A 17,732-nucleotide genomic window follows, 5' to 3' on the forward strand; every position below is an offset into this window, starting at 1 on the left:
TTTCTGGGGCCATTACAGGAGGGAATGGCTCCCATTTGTCCCACCTTGACATTTGAGAGGACCATAGATTACACTGAGGAGAGAAGCAGGCAAAGGTGAGTGGAGACAGGCTTCCACTGGGGCTCAGATGATGCACCCTCGTGACAGCAATCAGAAGCCAGGGGTAAAAATAGGAAGGCGTGAGGAGACGGCGGAGCTGTGATACAACAGAGGTGCACGTATGTGTATTCTGCCTTTTGAAAAACATCATTCCTCCTTTGGTCTGATCGTTGAGAGCCACTTTAAAGCCACCTGTGGGGCTAAGTAATATTACCCCCATGCCCTTACCGAGCCCAGGGTGAATGGGTGCAAAGCTGCTGCAGAATAAAAACTTAAAGCGTCTGTAGCCCACAGCTTATAAAGGATACAGTTAGAACAGTACAAAAGAAATGATTTTGGCCGCATCTGCACCTGGCCTACGAGCCAGCCATATTTCCTAAACATGAGCTCAACACATCAAAGGAGTCCTCTGTGCTATCATCAACTACCTGGAACATTTGTGTAATTATAAGAAAGATAAAAAGGGTATTAGATAAAACAAAGTACATTATTTAAAAAGTAGCAGGATCATCTTGTTCTGGACTTTTAAAGGGAGTTCATCTGCACTGCCAACATGTAGAGCATAACAAATGGTTCTTTAAGGGCACACTCTAATAATGGATATCCTGTCCATGAACACTTACATACCAGTTTGAAATACAGTTCAGCGCAAGGGAACCATGTGACAGGAGGAAACCTAAGGAAGCGTTGAGACAGTGACTTATTGAACTTCTAGATCAGCCACGTGAACATTACACGGACTAACATTATCTGGGCTGATGAGAGAAGACAATAACAGCGACCGTTTTTTTTCCCTCCACAGAACACTGACTCCATACATGCACGGTCTGCCGCTGATGCTGCGGGAAGATAGCGGCGCTCCCTGTCGCGTAATGAGCTGTGTTTGTTGGGGCGAGAAGCATGTCGCCTTCACAGAAGGCAACAGGAGCACAGGATGAGAACCGAGGAGGAAGGGACGGGAGGTGCAGAGTTGAGGAGGAGGTCAAGCTTAGGTTTCCCTCTCTTTTTGCCTCTGTGTTCTGTCTCAGCTCAACAATGGACAGGAAGTAAGAAAGACCAACTGCTGAGGGAGATTAAGAAATCGTAAAGATATGCTGGCCAGTTGATAAAATCGGTGAAGAAATAAAAACTAAGATAGAAATTGTGCACAGCAGGGGGCTGGGGATTTTTTCTTAACCAGTTGAAGGTCCAGAGCTGTGAATCAGTTTTCTCTGTGCAAGATTATTTTACGCAGCCCTACAATGAATAGGGAGCTCGAGGGCAGTGGTGGTAATAACTGGAATGGGAATTATTCAATTAAACATGCCTCTGCCCCCCCGGCAGCATCTCTTGTTTCTTTTCTTTGTCATCCCTGCAGTCTGTGTAGGCGGCAGGGGATGGGGGAGTTAAAGAGCGGTCTGGGCTGGGTGCTCAGTGACCCGGTCATCTGACTGGAAAAGCAGCCACTTGGCTGGGAGCAAGGGGAAATGAACACGCTCTGAGAAATCTTTGCGGAGTACTGGGAGGACTGGGATTGTTCCCGTCAGTGTTTACGCGATGGACCGTCCCAGACAAAACACGTCTGACCTTGGGGGCCCAATAACCTTGAGACAAAACAGGCTATTTTCAGGGTCTTCACCGCAAATGCCAACGAATAGTTCTGAGAAAAGATAAAGGAAGGGCTTCTGCAATGACATGTATATTTGATTTCTTTTAACCCTGGATTTGTGAACGTTGAGTTAAAACCGCATCCTTTCTGATCTGTCCGCATTGTTCTCGCAGCATAAAAGAAACCCAGATTTTCCAGTGATGCAGCACTTCGGAAGCCAAATAGTTCATGCTGTGATGGCTCCGTTCCAACTGGTGCATCTCTTCTGTGATGCTGGAATTCTTGGCAGCGAGAGGCTGATCGCAGTTCTAATGCCCAACTATTGCAACCTAGTATTTTGAAAGCAAGGTGACTCGAACAGCTATAGACCCCCAAAATCAAAAAGACTCCCTGGACATGGCCGTTCAGAGGAACAATCCCAAAGGAGATTTTGTATAAATTGAAAAAGAGGGAGCAATTCTCCACATTTACCCTGAGCAGGGATCAATCTGAAAGACAGGATGATCACATGACAAAAGCTACTGGCTGTTAATGACTAGTTCGGCAACACCCTGCCGTGATAATGCCCCAGAATGTTGCCAAAGGGCTAAATTTACACTCCTTCTCCAATTGCTGTCACTGAACAAAAAGAAGAAAAAAAAAGCAGCCGTGAGAAGAAAAAGTAATGATTGCTGCGAAGAATAGGAAAGAAAGACCACAACTAAAGTTGCCGATTTAGAGGAGACGGATCAAGCGAGGAATAAACAAAGCAATAGATTGGGAGAGCTGTAACTCAATCAGAGAGCAGTGGGGTACTGCCCATCAATCACTGTCTGCTTGCCATTCCGACTGAATCAGGTCGGGTTGAGTGGTGGAAGAACAGCAGCAGGCAACGGAGCCTGCTGTGCGCAAACACAGTGACCAAAAATGACCCCATGGATTTGTGGCTCACACGGGAGGGTTTCTCGCTCGACTTCCTACTCCGAACTCTTTGCACTTTGCAAACAAACTTTGCGTCACCCAGGCACCCTTCAGAAAATCACTTGATTGTTTAAGGAGAAAGAACACCGCGGTCCTCCCACCTGCCTCTCTTTCTGAGTACATGGGTGTTGCAGGAGCACACACGGGCTGCTGTTGCAGCACGGCCACATCAATCAAAATCATGAGCTCCATTCAAGGTTAGAAAACAGAAGGAAACATGTCTGGACTGGCTGGATTTAAGTGTCCACAACTCCCTCATGCATTCTACTAAGGAGTGTCTGCTCTTTTATGTCGCCCACGAGTAAGACAAGAGAGAGAGAGAGAGAGTTCAGATCCGCTGCTGATTTCTGCTCTGCGCTTTCATACATAAGTGTCATTTAATATTTGATAACCTGGCTTTATTTTTACATACACACATTTGATTGAAGGGAAAAAAATGAAATGGAGGAAGGCCTGCAGTTAATTATATTATACGAGGCTGAGAGAGGGGAGGGCGGTTACTTATTGCCAACTGTTCTTGGACAAAGAAACAAATAATTGAATTACGGCCTCAGTCTTTAATGATTTTTCATCTGCGCTTGAAGAAAAATGAGTTTGAAGTTTCTCACAGCCGACAGACGTGGGTCCTGAGAGACAGGCTGGATTAGAAAATGATGTCCTGTAATTATCAATCTCTTCATACACATCCTTCTCGCAAAAGTCTGTTTTGGATAACGCAAGCGTACGGCTGACATCGCAAAGCTGTGTGGGCCACCACTCCTTTTCACAAACTTCCATATGGGGAGGCTTCTATCAGTACGGGGCTAGAAAGAAAAATAAGTACAAAAGAAAAATCCTCAGCTGTGTGCCAGAAACAGCTTAGTGACAGTCAGTTCTTGGCAAACACCAGTTGCTAACTCCCACATCAAGATGAAAACAACAGGCAGACATGAGAGGCCTGGTGATGCTTCTGGGTTGCCTCAGATATGTGACCAAAGCTCGAGATCCGGCAGGTTATTTATAAGAGCGGGTCCTGGTTTGTTTGTCCCTCTCTCATCCCTCCTTTTGCCTGATTCTTCTCCACTGTGGAGAAGACCTCCCTCCGTCCCTCCCTCCCTCTCTCTCTTCCTCCTGCTGTGAGGTAGAGTGGCTCGCCTCCCGGTTGTGGTTAGGTTGTGCATGAATCAAAGTGGTGACAGAGCAGTGGGGAGGATGGCAGATGCCACAGCCAGAAAGCTTTTCAATCAGGCTGCCCTTCCAAGCCATAGCCAAGGTGAAACACTTCACTGGCAGATGAAGAAGGAGGAAAGAAAAAAAAAAGGAAAAAAAAGGCCCTCGACCCAGTGGTCAGCTCAAACACACACAACCGTACACGCACACATACGGAGGAGACCTACTTTACTCCTGATCATTAGTCAGCGGCCCATTCTGTTTCAAAGAGGTGAAGAAGAAGAAAAGGTTTGAATGGCCGTCAAGGTGAGCAGCTTTCTGATGCAACATCACTGTCTGGTGTCCTGCCTTTTCTGCCCTCTGGTTAATTAACAATATGAAATTTTTCACCAATGTCCAAACAGCTCTATTCAACTTTAGTGGCCAACCAGACACATAATTTGAGCTATTTTTAATTTTTTTGCTGATGTTCGCTGAGCACAGTTCGGCATAATTGCAGTGAAATTCGAATAAAAAAAACACAATTTGAACTGCTGTTTGAAATGTAATGGAAAAGAAGTGTATTTTCCCAGAGCTCAATGTAATTTCAGGTGTAATTTGATTTCCTTTGTCACCAGTCGTGGGTGTCCATCACTGTGGGAAACACAAGGTGCATGATTTGAGCTGCTTTTGTCATACGTGCCAGTTAAAAGAAACAGCGTCGCCATGAGTGACCGCACTTTATTTTCGTTCTTCCTATTTGTGGTGTCCCTTTCAACTCTGTCACGTACGTTCGAAAAGCGGCGCATGTCAACAATGGGAATAAACATTTGCTAACTGTAAGCATCTCCAACAATTCGTGTCACCCTGAGGCCTTGTTCCCTCAGCCCTTAAGGTCACTGCACTTCCCCTATTCAAAATCCCCCCCACCCAGCCTGTTAAAAAAAGGTTCCCCCTGCGTTCCAAGCGTATTTATTTTCCTTCATGACAACGGCTGATAAATGGTCGCACGGCCCACTTCTCCTTATTTGCCCATGGTTGTCTTGCAGAGGAGCGTGAGAGAGCGGCGAGTGCTGAGAAGGAGCTGTTTCACGGGTGCAGGGAGGAGTCACTCCTCCCAACGCTGTGAAGCTTCAATGTTCTGTATCTGTAGTGGATGGCTGCTTGATATTCAGGTGGAAGGGTAAATATGGAATTAAAGAAAGTGTCAAAAATGATTCTTCCCCCATAGCCTCTGCTGTCCACTCTCACTTCCTCGGAACAGGTGGCCTCTCTTTGTTGTGCACTGCGACCGCATGAGCAGAGTCGGTGGGATTCCACACGACAAAGAAAGAGCCGACTATAGCACTGGAATAGGGTTACCATGCAGCTTCTCCTTTCAGCGCGCTTGTTAGTCATCCATGGTGTTCAGGTCTGGTGAAGAACGCCAGGACGGGCCGGATGTCCATTGTACTTGGTACAGGGTGAAAAAACTGTTTCCATGCAGCTCTGTGGGGGCTGCGCAGTAGGAGAGCGGAGTGGAAGGCGCAGAGGGGACACTGGACTACAATTAATAAAAGAAGAGAGGTTTGTTTTTCTGACTGGAGCTCCTCAGAGCAGTCTTCTGGAGCGTAGTTAGGGGAGAGACATCTGCTGACTTTCTATATAATCTCCCTAACAAAAGTCTGCTGGAGGAGACATTCCTCACATATTTTCACCGCCTAGTACCACCCTGTCATACAGCTACGAGCCCCCACCTCTCATCTACCATGCAAAGATGGTCACACACGGAATTTCTGGGGGGGGCAAAAACAAAAAACAGTAACAGAAAAAATATAAAATAGAATAATAAAAAGGTCCATCTGTCTCTCTGCAGCCCTTCTTTTAAAACAAACATTTCATCCTATACTGACTCTCCTTCACTGCCAGAGGATTCACTGCACTGGAAAAGTACAGGAACTGTGTTTCGGTCTGGTCAGCAAATCCGAAGCCATCAATGATTCATGGCATTGTCAAGAGTGCATCATATCTAAGAAAGCTGGTTCACCTCTGCAAGTCAGCAGCAGAGGAAAAGGGAGGAGGTGGAGAAAACAAGCTACAACTCAGAAGAAAAACCTCTGGGGCTGAAAATGCTGGAAACTTTTCAGACAAGTGTGCGTCAAATTGTTTATGAACAAAAGAGTTCCTTGAAAAGTAAAACAAAATTGCACTTTTGATCCGTCTTCCGACATCGACACTTGGATTCAAACCTGCAATGCCCCCCCACCCACACTTTTTCAGTCAACAAAGCTGCTGCAGGCAGATGAGTCTGACAGCTGTAATCAAAAAGTGAAGAAACAAGAACTAGGTTCATAGGAGAAAAAGGTATTTCTATTTACTTTATTTTTCTCATTTCGGCTTAGAGCGCCAAGGTCCAGTGGCTTCTCGAGTGAATCGACTTCAAATATTTGCCGTGATGCTGGCTACGCCTTTATCTCAGACTTCATTTGCAACGGGAGCATGGTGAGGGCGGCCTCCGAAATTCCACTCTCTGTGAAAGTCCACAGTGGTGCGTGAAAGATAAACACGTCCTGCATTCAGAATCACAGGCCTCACTTAGTGTCCTTATCTTCCTGATGAAGTGTTTTCCTCCTCCCAGCTCTCAGGATACAGGCCCCTGCACTTCCCCAAACAAACCTGCTCACGGTGGTGCTCACGGTGGTGCGCACGTGCAACAACACGGCCGCGGCCAGACTCCACTCAGCAGAGGTTGTTTTTCTTTTCGGGAGCACCACTTTGAGTGCTTCTTGTTTGGTTTGCTGATAACAGCCATGTAGGGGAACATGTGGTGCATGTGTGTTCCATTTGCCCACTAATTAGATTGCAAGGCAGTGCAGTGAAGCATGTATTGTAGCCCTCCCACCCGTCCCCTGCTCCTTCACCAACTCTGCCAGTCCATCAGATAAGGAAGCCATTCGAGCTCTCATCATTTTTTTATTGTGTAAAAGCAAATTTAGTGAGTGGAGCTGCGGCAGACTGTCTGATTTGTCCAAAAAAAAAAAAAATTACATTCTGTCTGCAAATGTATGACTGACTAATGCCCTGCATGGAATTGAGTTAGCAACGTCATGCCTGGTGATTGGTTATTACTCTAACATATAGATGTTGATGTTATTTGAAATTGGGCAGGAACAAAGAAAATGTGTGCATGCTAGGTGAACTGCACTGTCAGATATTTGTTATTAACTTAAAATAGTAAAAAGCTTTAGGGCAGAATGACCCGGTCTACCTGGGTGCCCCCCTCCCCCCACGGAGAATTACTTAAAGTTCAATAGCTGGGCTGTTTGTTACTGTCCCAAGACGGTAATCTATTGTCTATTGTCCTACTGTGATTATGGGTTGTATCTGCTCCAAATGTAATTAATATGCAAATGGGAAATAAAAAAAAAAAACACAACCTGATTTGAACACATATGTAAATACACACTACACAAACCTGATCTGTTTACAAATGTATGAACAGCCAATTATCTGCAATCTGTCTGTTCAACGAAAGAACACAGTTAATATGTAAATGACATATCGATGGATCACTAAACAAAGCCAGCCTTCCTTTCAGCCTGGGAAAAAAAGGCTCCCTTCCCCAGGCCTGCAGGGCTGAATTCTTTTTACTGTGTGTTTAGACACAGGAAATTCATTCCTACAGCTAATTTGATTAGCACCAGCATTGTTACTGCACTCCCACCCTCACTGGCTCCCTCTCTGTTTCCTGGTCAGTCAAACGTTCCCTTTGGTGACGGTGGCGCATGTCAAAGAGCAGCTTCCCTCACAATGACGGCAACACCCGGTGTGTCTAACCTGTGACATCAATAAATACTGCCTTAAGTGGTGTTGAAACGTGGGATTAAAAAAAACCCAAACATATGTTGCAAACGTATACAGGAGCTCTTCAGGCAGCACAAAGGAAGAAGGTCTGTGTTTTGGGCGGAATGGGAACAGAGTAACAAGATCCAGCAAAGCCCCGGACTCTCCTAAACCCTGCAGCATAAACAAATAGCTGAGACAGAGCGCGGGGGCAAAGGCGCGACACACGCACAAAAACCGCACACAATCGCACAGACACAGACGGGCAATCACAGAGTGAGTCAGTCTGCACAGGCGAGGCTCACCTCGGGGCACCCACACGGACACGGGCTCATCACATTACTGTCTGTCTCCGGTTTCGTCAGCTTGAACTATCTGACAACAGCTTAGCTACTTAGCCATATGTTGAATGTCACAGTTTCGAGTTTGAACTTCGAAAGGAGTTTAAATAAAAAAAAGAGAGAAATACAACTTTTAAAAAAAGGGTCCAGTAACTACTTCCTGAGTGGATTTTAAAACACAAAGGTCAAACAGACGGATTAGTCTTGTACTTGCTTCCAAAACCATTATAACCTTTTAAGAACGTGGATGTGGTTTGTATTTTTTTTCTTTTCTTTCAAATTTCAGTACTTATCATTTGTTTGGAGAGTTTAAGAATTTTAGGAGGGATATAAAAGTAAAGTATTCACCATTGAGCAATTCTTTTAAGCAACATAAAAGCAGCTGTGATTTAGGGCCTCTGGTGACTTTTTGACCAACGCCCTCTGTAAAAGCACTGTAATTAAAATCAGTAATTTCCTCGAGTGATTTCACTGAAATGAAGATGAAAAAATTAGGACATTGCAACAACCACATGGCAGGGCCGAGCCATTCCTGCCGCCCTGTTGCTGTGCCAAGGCAGGGTTATTCACACAGTGTTGACACAGATTCGGGGCAGGTTTGGACACTAGATGGCGCGCTTTCATGCGCATCAAGCACTACTGCAGGGACCTTTCTCACTCACACACTGACTTGCACACATGCACGCAACACACCTCAAAGATCCCTGAACGCAGCACACATGCTGACACGCTGCTGTTTACATGTGAGTCACACATCTATAGGTAATAATAATGACAAAGCACACATGTTTAGTGAGTCGGTACAGCTACCTTATAGCCGATGGTAATAAGACAGGAGGGTCCAAACAGGTAGTAGACATTTTATGGTAGTTCTAGCAAATAAAAGCATTAACTATTCACTTATTTTTCCTTAAAAAAAACTCCTTTCCCCTCGTAAAACTACTAAATTAACAGCAGACCGGGCCTCGAGAACAAAGTTAATAAACAAGTATGAGGGTCCAAAAAATCACATCTGCATCCCATAAGAGAAATGACTAACTAACTGCTGTTGTTCTTACTTGCACTCCCGGTCCTCCAGATCAAAATGTGGATTGAAGTTGATGAGGATCCGCTGGTGAGGACCAGGCGCTGATATCACCCATGCACATCTCTGAGAGGGGGGGTATGACTGGGGGTATCCGGGAGACGTGAGGTAGCTGGCTGATGATATTCTGATGTTGCCTCCACATTTATCTGCCGAATCAGAGAAGAATAACATTTCAACTTGACCCTTGACACCGTTACACCCTGTCAATCTATCCAATTAAATTCAATTAACTAACCATAACTAGCTCAAACTAAGTATTTTTGTATCTGTTTGTTTTTTCCAAATACTCTCATTGACTTTCTTATTAGGACTAACTAATCAGAGAGTAAACCCAATGGGAATTGTAAGTAAAATCAAATTACATATCGAAATATAACAATACGATACAGTATCGTAGTCCAGCGACATTCGATATTCATCATTAAAATATGGAGTCTAATAAAACACATGTTCTATTCAGTAACTTCATCTTATAGTGTCTCCCATTTTAAAGCAGTGAACCAACTGCTGTGCTCAATCAATACAGTCATGTCTGATTAAAAAAAAAAGTCCACATAGGGTTTGTTTTCTACAGTCGAAAAGTCTGGCATTTATCTTTTTAAGTAAAACCAAACAGCGCGCTGCTTCATCTAAAGGGATACTTCTTGGTTTTCCGGAGACCCGCTGTGATCAAAGTCTCCCACATATGCTGCTGTAACCTATATAATGTGCTCTGGTCGAATAAAGTCGTGTACAAAGAGCACGCGCCTGCATGTAGCCGAGGCTGGGGCAGTAATTATAGAAGTTGATCAACGACCAAGTTGATTCAACTTCAGCTAAACTCTCTGTGCGCAACCTGCTGCTTAACAAACCTGACTGGGATCAATCTACGACACAACTGTTGTTAAAGGCCTCTAACAGAAAAAAATATATTTTTAAAACATATTTTAAAAACTAAAGCCGAAAAAGAGACATTTAACAGTCGATACAAATAATAAAATAAATAATCGTATTATTTAAATCGTAATAAGAAGAGTTAATCTAAAAGAACCCGTTAGACCAGAACTAGTCTATATTATTTTTATTTTTTTTTAAATCAGATTTTTCTTTAAGCATTAGTTAATGGGCAGGTGAGGGAGTTGCCAGTTTGCCAGAAGATCAGCAGGGATTAGGGACAGCTAATCTTTAAAAAAAATATATCAGGATTAGTAGCCTTTCAGTGTACACAAAGGCTTTGCCTAAATAAATATCAGATGTCAGACTCACCGTTTTTGAAAGCCTTGACCACCAAAAGGATTCCCATCAACAGGATCACGACTAATCCACAATGCATCCTTGGTTAATCGCCGGAAAAGTAAAATTACGCATAAAAAACTTATAAAATTAAAATCCTTCCAGAGCTTTTTTTTCTCAGCAAGCGTGGTTGAATTCTCCTCTCAGAGCGATAAATAATAAGAAGTGTCTTTGAAGCGAATTGGGAAGTGAGTTAAGTGCGGGTTCAGGTCGCTGGCATCCTGTCATTCAGCTCCTGTTTCCGCTCTCCTGTGCCGGCTGTGCGCTTCTCTCCGGCGCCGATTGTGCCATATCCTCTCCAAAGACGCTAAAGCGCACGAAGACGCGGATCAATGACCCCACTTCCTGTGCCTCCTTACTCCGTCAAATGTTCTCCGGGTAGGGAGTAATCCTTGGCTGTGTGGGAGAAAGAGAAAGAGAGAGAGGGAGATGGATGGATGGGTGAGTTGGGTACGAACGCCTGCCGCTGCTGTGCGCACTGGATATTCCCGAATCGGTCTAACGCGCCACCGATGTATTCAGGAGAATAAAGGCGAGGAAACACCCTTACCCAAAAACTGTGACCACCGCTCCCCCACAGGCTCGGAGTGGAGACTGGGTGAGGTTTGTGATTGGTCTGGTTACAGATATCTGCAGCGATGTGGTCAAAGTCTTTGTGAGCAAGCGGAGCTGTACTGACACACTGAGGAGCAGCAGTCGGTTAAGTGACAACTCTCTCTCTCTCTCTTTCTCTCTCCCCCACTCCCTCACACACACTCTATCTCTCTCTCCTTCTCTCGTGTACCTCTCCATATCGATATGTCTCCTGTTTTAAAGATGTGTTTATTATTTATATTTATTTATGCCACATATGTATTCAAAATGTTTCCATAAAGCATCACGGTGCACACTTTTTTGTACCTTATCTACCTTCTGAAAAACGTCTGTCCCTTCGTTAGACTTTGTCCCCAGTTTTACTGGAGACAGTTGATTAATGCACTTCTTATTTCTCGGTCAATTTCTTACACGGAACCGCAGAAACAAATCCTCCTCAGTTTAGACTGGTTCTTTTTTTTTCCCACGGCATTTTCTTTTACGCACCAGCAGCCGTCCAGATGCGGCCGCCGTTAAAGCCTGCTCCACAACAGTGACACCATTAAACTGGCACTTTGAAATTTAGGGAAAATCAATTAAAGCGTAAATTACTGGAGCCTCAGGTCGTTTACTTCAGGCTGCCTTTTTTACTGGGTCTCACACAAACAAAACCATAGGGTTTTTACTCTGTGGTCTCCACCAGGAACCAAATACATGAAAAAATACTTTAAAAAATAGAAAGTAATAATGGGCTAAATTGGTAGAAATATCAAATGTCTAAACCCATATTGGTTAATGTGAACCGTGGGACATATAGGTGTCACGGTGGGTGAATTCATTAGGTGAAATCTACTGTAAGCGCAGCGCACTCCGGCGCAGTAAATGTAAACGTCAGTCTCATTCATAAGTCTCATAAAACATCTGCATTCACCTGCGCCATGAGGACTTCCAAAGCCGCAGGCATCCAGACCTCCGCCGCGCTCCACTTTCACCGTGCGCCGAGCCAAGTGTACGATCCGATAGGTTTCTACCGCTGAAAATGTGGGGAAAAAATATCGCAGTGTCCAAGTAAGGTGCCTGGAATACTCCTCCTTCCAACAGTTTCTTTGTAAAAGACGTGGAGGAAACCTCAGCGCGATTCAACCTGAACCTGTAACCCCTACCGCGCAAAGACGCACAGTGAAGCCGCGACTCTCACTCCCCTGTCGGCGAACAGACCAGTCTCAGCCACGCTGATCTCTCCAGGTCCCCTCGTGTCTCTCGCTCCCATTAAGCGCAACGAACGAATAAAACTTGGCGAAGGACAGCGTCCCAACAGAAACACAAGCAAATAGTGCCAAAAAAAAAATTAATAATAATAACCAAGAGTTCGTACAGATCTGGACTGAGTTCTCTCCCCCGTCCGTCTCTGCGAGAGCCACCTCCTCCAACTGATGCGCAGGCGAGGGTTTCTGTCCCTGCCGGAGCCTCACGCCCCTTTGACTGGGATGAATACTAGGGTGCGCGTGACTGTGTGCGCGCGTGGGAAAGCGTGCGCGCGTGCGGTTGAGTAAAGGGGTTGTCTGCACAATCGAGATGCAGATTTCATCCAGCTGCTTCAGCCTGCAGCTTCTACAGCCCGGACGCCTCGATAAGTCACACAGAACGCGATAACGGGATGGAGGGTGTCTGTTCTCCTGAGACGCTCTCCATGAATCAGCTTCCCTTTCACCGCTTCATCACCAATGCTGATTTTGCCTCCTCTTAACACAGCACACCCGTATGATAAAATGTAGGAAACAAATAGCTTTAGACGGAATCTTAAAACCTGTTATTAAATACAATAACTACACACTACGTCACCGGCCAGAACTACAGCTTTAAAATGTCACAGTGCTGTGAGGCCATAATAAAAAGTGCTGGACCTTTTTTGGAGCGTGGGGGCCCCGGGGGGACGCCCCGGGGGGACATCCCTATGTGTGTGTGTGTGGGTGTGTGTGTGTGTGTGTGTGGGTGTGTGTGTGTGTGTGTGTGGGTGTGTGTGTGTGTGTGTGTGGGTGTGTGTGTGTGTGTGTGTGGGTGTGTGTGTGTGTGTGTGTGTGTTGTTTCCACGACCAAAGAAGCCTTAGTGTGAGCAATCACTCTGTCACCCGTCTCCATCTGTACACTAAAAATACACACAGACGCATGACGTCAGCATACGGCATCCAATACATGATCTGGGAGTCATTCAAACACACTGGGACATGTGTAAGAAAACAGGAGAAAAAGAATTAAATCTAATGAAAAGACTGACATTGATGAGGTACAGTAAGTTGAGAGTTTGGAAAGAAAAACTAAAACATTTGTGGAAAAAGAGTTTTTAGTATGATTCCATTTAGTACTTTCCCCTCACAGATGTCAGAGAAAACTCCAGATTTCCACTTTTTGCCCACGTGATTACAAAACTGTTACATTCCTTGAAGCCAGCACAGGACAGTGGAAACTGCAAACACCCATTCATATTATTTATGCAGCATTGCGCAACTCTCCCAGAAGGAGAAGTGAAACAGGATTCAACCCTGTATCACTGAGAGTTCCTCACATAAGTTTCTCTAACCTTTGTCACGGGGCCTCAGGGCACGAATAAAGTGAGTGTACTGGCTGCTCGGTCCTCTGTTATTGTAGGTCAACCGAATGCAGTAACTGGAGGTTTTCAGCTCTGTGGTTATGTGTTTGCCATCCTGTAGGGGGCACTAGAGCTGGTAAGGGAGGGTGCCACACATGCACTGGTGAAGTTTCCCTTCAAGGACTGCTGCCAGACATAAAAACCTTTACATGTGGCTGGAGCTGGATAAGGGTCTGAATTAATGAAAACCATGATCTTTTTTCCTAAGTATGTTTGTTGCTCTAACTGAACAGACTAAGACTTAGAAACCAGATCTGGAACTGTTCTGCCAGGGACCCTTTTTTGGCATAAAAAGCCCAGAAGGAAAATTTCTAGCAGCAGCAGCAGCAGCAGCGGCGGCAGCAGCAGCAGCAGCGGCGGCAGCAGCAGCAGCGGCGGCAGCAGCAGCAGCGGCGGCAGCAGCAGCAGCAGCAGCGGCGGCAGCAGCAGCAGCAGCGGCGGCAGCAGCAGCAGCGGCGGCAGCAGCAGCAGCGGCGGCAGCAGCAGCAGCGGCGGCAGCAGCAGCAGCGGCGGCAGCAGCAGCAGCGGCGGCAGCAGCAGCAGCGGCGGCAGCAGCAGCAGCAGCAGCAGCAGCAGCAGCGGCGGCAGCAGCAGCAGCGGCGGCAGCAGCAGCAGCGGCGGCAGCAGCAGCAGCGGCGGCAGCAGCAGCAGCGGCGGCAGCAGCAGCAGCAGCAGCGGCGGCGGAGCTGCTTTTAGAGATTTTACTGCCGTATTTCTAAACAAGTGCACTCAGTGAATTATTCTGCACAGCTTATCCATGCATTTCTCTGCTTTCAGTCTCATTATAATTCTTTACAATCATCTCAATTTCCAAATTAATGTGACGCCCTGAAGGATTCCCAAAGACAGGTTGACTTTTTTTTATGCACATCATGTATTGAAATGTCTGCCTGAAAGTTTTTTTTTTTCAATGCCACAATGGGACAAGATAAGCTTACAGCCCTGACACATTATTATTTTTATTCAAAGAGAGAGGCAGACAGAGGATTGAGTGGCTTTATTCCAATCCTAGTGCTGGCAATTCACGGTCGCGCTGATAACATGAATGTTAAAACGGTGTCGGGAATCTCTGTCAAAGGCAGAGCTAACTAGCCTTTGGTGTCTTCGGGATAACGCAGGAACAATGGCTCAGAGTCGTTTCACAAGAGTGCCTGCCGCCGCCCTATCTGAAGCTGGAGGAACAATAAAAAGAGCGATTTAAAGGATTTGCCTCTTCATATTTATCCGCACTAATCTTTACTAAAGCCCAGGTGAATAATTAGCCGAGCTACAAAAGCAGACATTTTATGGCTCCAGTGTGCAGTCCACTAAATTTCATTAGCCTGCCCTTTATTCACCACAGTCAGTGAGTCAAAGTGAAATGGTGACTCACGCCAGCACAAAGTCAGCCTGGGAATTTCACCCCTTGCACATGACCGAAAAAAATCTGCTCCTGGAATCACAGGTTCATACTCCCAACGGAGTTTAACCCTTTGAACAAATAAAACGTCGATAAATAAATAATTAAAATTATAAATAAACAAACCCCTCCGGGGCCGCTCCAGGACGCCGTGCCAATATGAATTAACACTGAAACGAGGGAGTAAATGTGAGAGCAGCGGTGTTCACGGCTTTATTGCAATTTAAGAGATTGGAGAATCTGTGCCAAGGAGCATTAAATTTAGAAGAAAAAAAAATCATTATGGAATTACAAAGCCATGATAGGTTAAGCCGTACCAGAGAGTCAGTGGTTACAGGAAAGGGAGTTAGAAAAGCAACAGCACAGATTCCAAAAAATGTTTGGAATGAATTATCTGATCATCGAGGTCTTAAAATGTATTACCATTAAGAGCAAATAAGTAAATCAGAGAATTATAAGGTACTCTTGTTTAGTACAGTGGTAACAGACACTGATCTTTTATATAAGATGGGCCTCTCTGTAACCTCTTACCCCTGTTGACCCCACTGATCACCACACAATAACAACAACCGCAGATACCAGGCTACTTCTGACCGAATTCTGCTACATAGCGTGCTATAGCTAATATTCAAATTTGCAACTCCATCTTGAGCAGCAAAGGCTTATGTAGAACACCATTCTACCAGCGTTAGTATGTTAGAGCGGGGGTGATATAGTGCCACATACAGGCCTGGCATATGTACTACAGGGACCAGAGTTGTATTCAGCAGCCCTGTTTTCTCAAATCAGGTCCATTTGAAAGCTCCGTAGTCGAATCATATCGTACGGTAGCCCTGTAAACTGGACGTTAGACCGCTGTGGACACTTAGGCTTCAAGGTGACAAGAGCTCACAGTCACAGTCACCAACAAATTCTCTTCTATTCTATTCTACTGTAAGGGTTCAACAAAACTATTAGATCACTGACATTATAGAGTGTTTTCTCATTCAGAAATAACCAGCTTAAGCATTTTAAAGAACAAAACAAATAAAACACAGCAGGCTTGATGTAGGAGGTTTGGGGGCTGGAGGCCTCTGAAAATAATAAGCACAAATAATAGAGGAAATGTATATATTTTCATGGGGGGAGAAAAAAAAAACAAAGAAGAAAGAGACAAACTGTGACTGAAGCAGACTCCTCTATGCCAGCCTTTGGGTGAAGACATTACAATAGAGGAGTCCCTGAAAAGAAACCTCTGCAATGCTGACTCCTGAAAGGCGGGGCTACAGTGAAGGTGGTTGGAGGGAAGACTCAGTTGGATCAAGGTCTAAAGTAATTGCTACAAAGGCAGTGTTTCTCCTCCAAGGCGTTTTGGGCGAGGTGAAACTAAGTGTGAATGGAATTAGCAGCAGGCTGAGTAAAAGCGCTTCTGAAGTTTGGAGGCATTATGATAACAGTGTAAAAGAACAACCAACCTCCAATGTTTCAGGCACACTCCTTGTTCAGACACGGCTGTGGAAACACAGGGGAGGAGGAGGAGGAGAAAGGTGGGGTAAAGGCTACAGAGAACAAAAACAGAAAGAAATGGCTTCATTTGCCATCGAAACATTTACAGTGACATTTAGTGAAGCGAGGAAGATGTATGAATAAATATGCATAATGTTGCTGGGAAGCATGGAGAGCTTCTCAGGGGCAGAAGGAGGGTGAGAGTGATGGCTCCTGAATTAATGATGAGGGAGCCTACTGTCTGTCTCTGGCTGTGCATGTGGCTCTCTGTGAGTATCTTCACTTGTGACAGCATTTAACTGCCAACGGATGTGTGTGTATGTGTGTGTGAGAGAGAGAGGGAGTGTGTTGGTGCGCGTGTGTGAACGTGCATCTCACCCCTCGTTTTTGCAGCATCCTAATTTCACAATCTTCTCTGATGTAAATTACCCAATCTTCGATACCTAATCAAGCGATCACTTTTTGGAGGCACACAGATTTGCCATTGTCTCAGATGCTTAACCACATTTCTGGACTCAAACTGTCTGGCGAATAACAATTTAGAAAATAAATAAATATATATACGTATATAAAGACACACACGCACACATAAGCAAGTATATGCTGTATAAACTTCATATTTGTGTATATCTGTATGTATTTAAATATATATGCATGTATATATACACTATATGAACTTTTATATTCATATATGTGTATACACTGTATGTATATATATATACTGTATACATATATACATATATAAACACATATGCATGTATATGCTATGTGAACAGCATATGTGTGTATATACAGTATGTATGTATATAAATATATATGCATGTATGAATGCAACATTCATAGTATATAGTATAGTAGTATATAGTGTATGCATATATGTATACAGTATATATATATATATATATATGTATGTGTATGTATGTATATATGTATGTATGTATGTATATATGTATGTGTATATATGTATGTATGCATATATGTATATACATATATATATATATATATAAACGCAGTATTCTCCAATATATTTTCACCCACATGGTCTCTGAGAGCAGGAATATGGGGTTGCTCGTCATTCAATGCACTCAAGGAGAAGCCCCGGAGATCAGGGCAGAGCTGGAGAGGATGGGAGGGTGGTGCAGAGTGGGAAGGAACTGTCAGGGAGATACGCTATGTAGGTCAAAGAAGAATTGCACTGGGATATTGCCTCCTCAGCCCACAGTCTGGGAAGCTGATTTGATTTCTGGTGAATCCATCCGACTTGAATTAAGAGAGATTACCCTTCCTAAAATCACCTCAGCGACTCCTGCGGAAACCCTACGCTCTCGTGG

At 44.7% G+C, this 17,732-nt stretch overlaps 1 protein-coding gene across 4 annotated transcripts in view; it reads right to left on the reverse strand.

Annotated features, from left to right (window-relative positions):
* nrp1a (neuropilin 1a) overlaps positions 1-12,342 on the reverse strand; it is a 55,346-nt gene extending 43,004 nt beyond the window's left edge. For 2 of the 4 annotated variants that reach the window (XM_008307645.3, XM_025054342.1), the window contains exons 1-3: positions 11,802-12,321; positions 10,271-10,693; positions 8,997-9,171 (exon numbers count right to left, since the gene is read on the reverse strand). In XM_008307645.3, the coding sequence (XP_008305867.1) occupies positions 8,997-9,171; positions 10,271-10,337 (242 nt within the window). In that variant the 5' untranslated portion in view covers positions 10,338-10,693; positions 11,802-12,321. Of the gene's footprint in view, positions 1-8,996; positions 9,172-10,270; positions 10,694-10,847; positions 11,671-11,801 lie in introns of those variants that run through there. The other 2 variants (XM_025054341.1, XM_025054340.1) reach the window with 2 other exon arrangements.
* Positions 12,343-17,732: the final 5,390 nt, after the last annotated feature.

The sequence above is a fragment of the Cynoglossus semilaevis genome, chromosome 3 (assembly GCF_000523025.1).
Source record: "Cynoglossus semilaevis isolate Cse_v1.0 chromosome 3, Cse_v1.0, whole genome shotgun sequence".
Classification (NCBI taxonomy): domain Eukaryota; kingdom Metazoa; phylum Chordata; class Actinopteri; order Pleuronectiformes; family Cynoglossidae; genus Cynoglossus; species Cynoglossus semilaevis.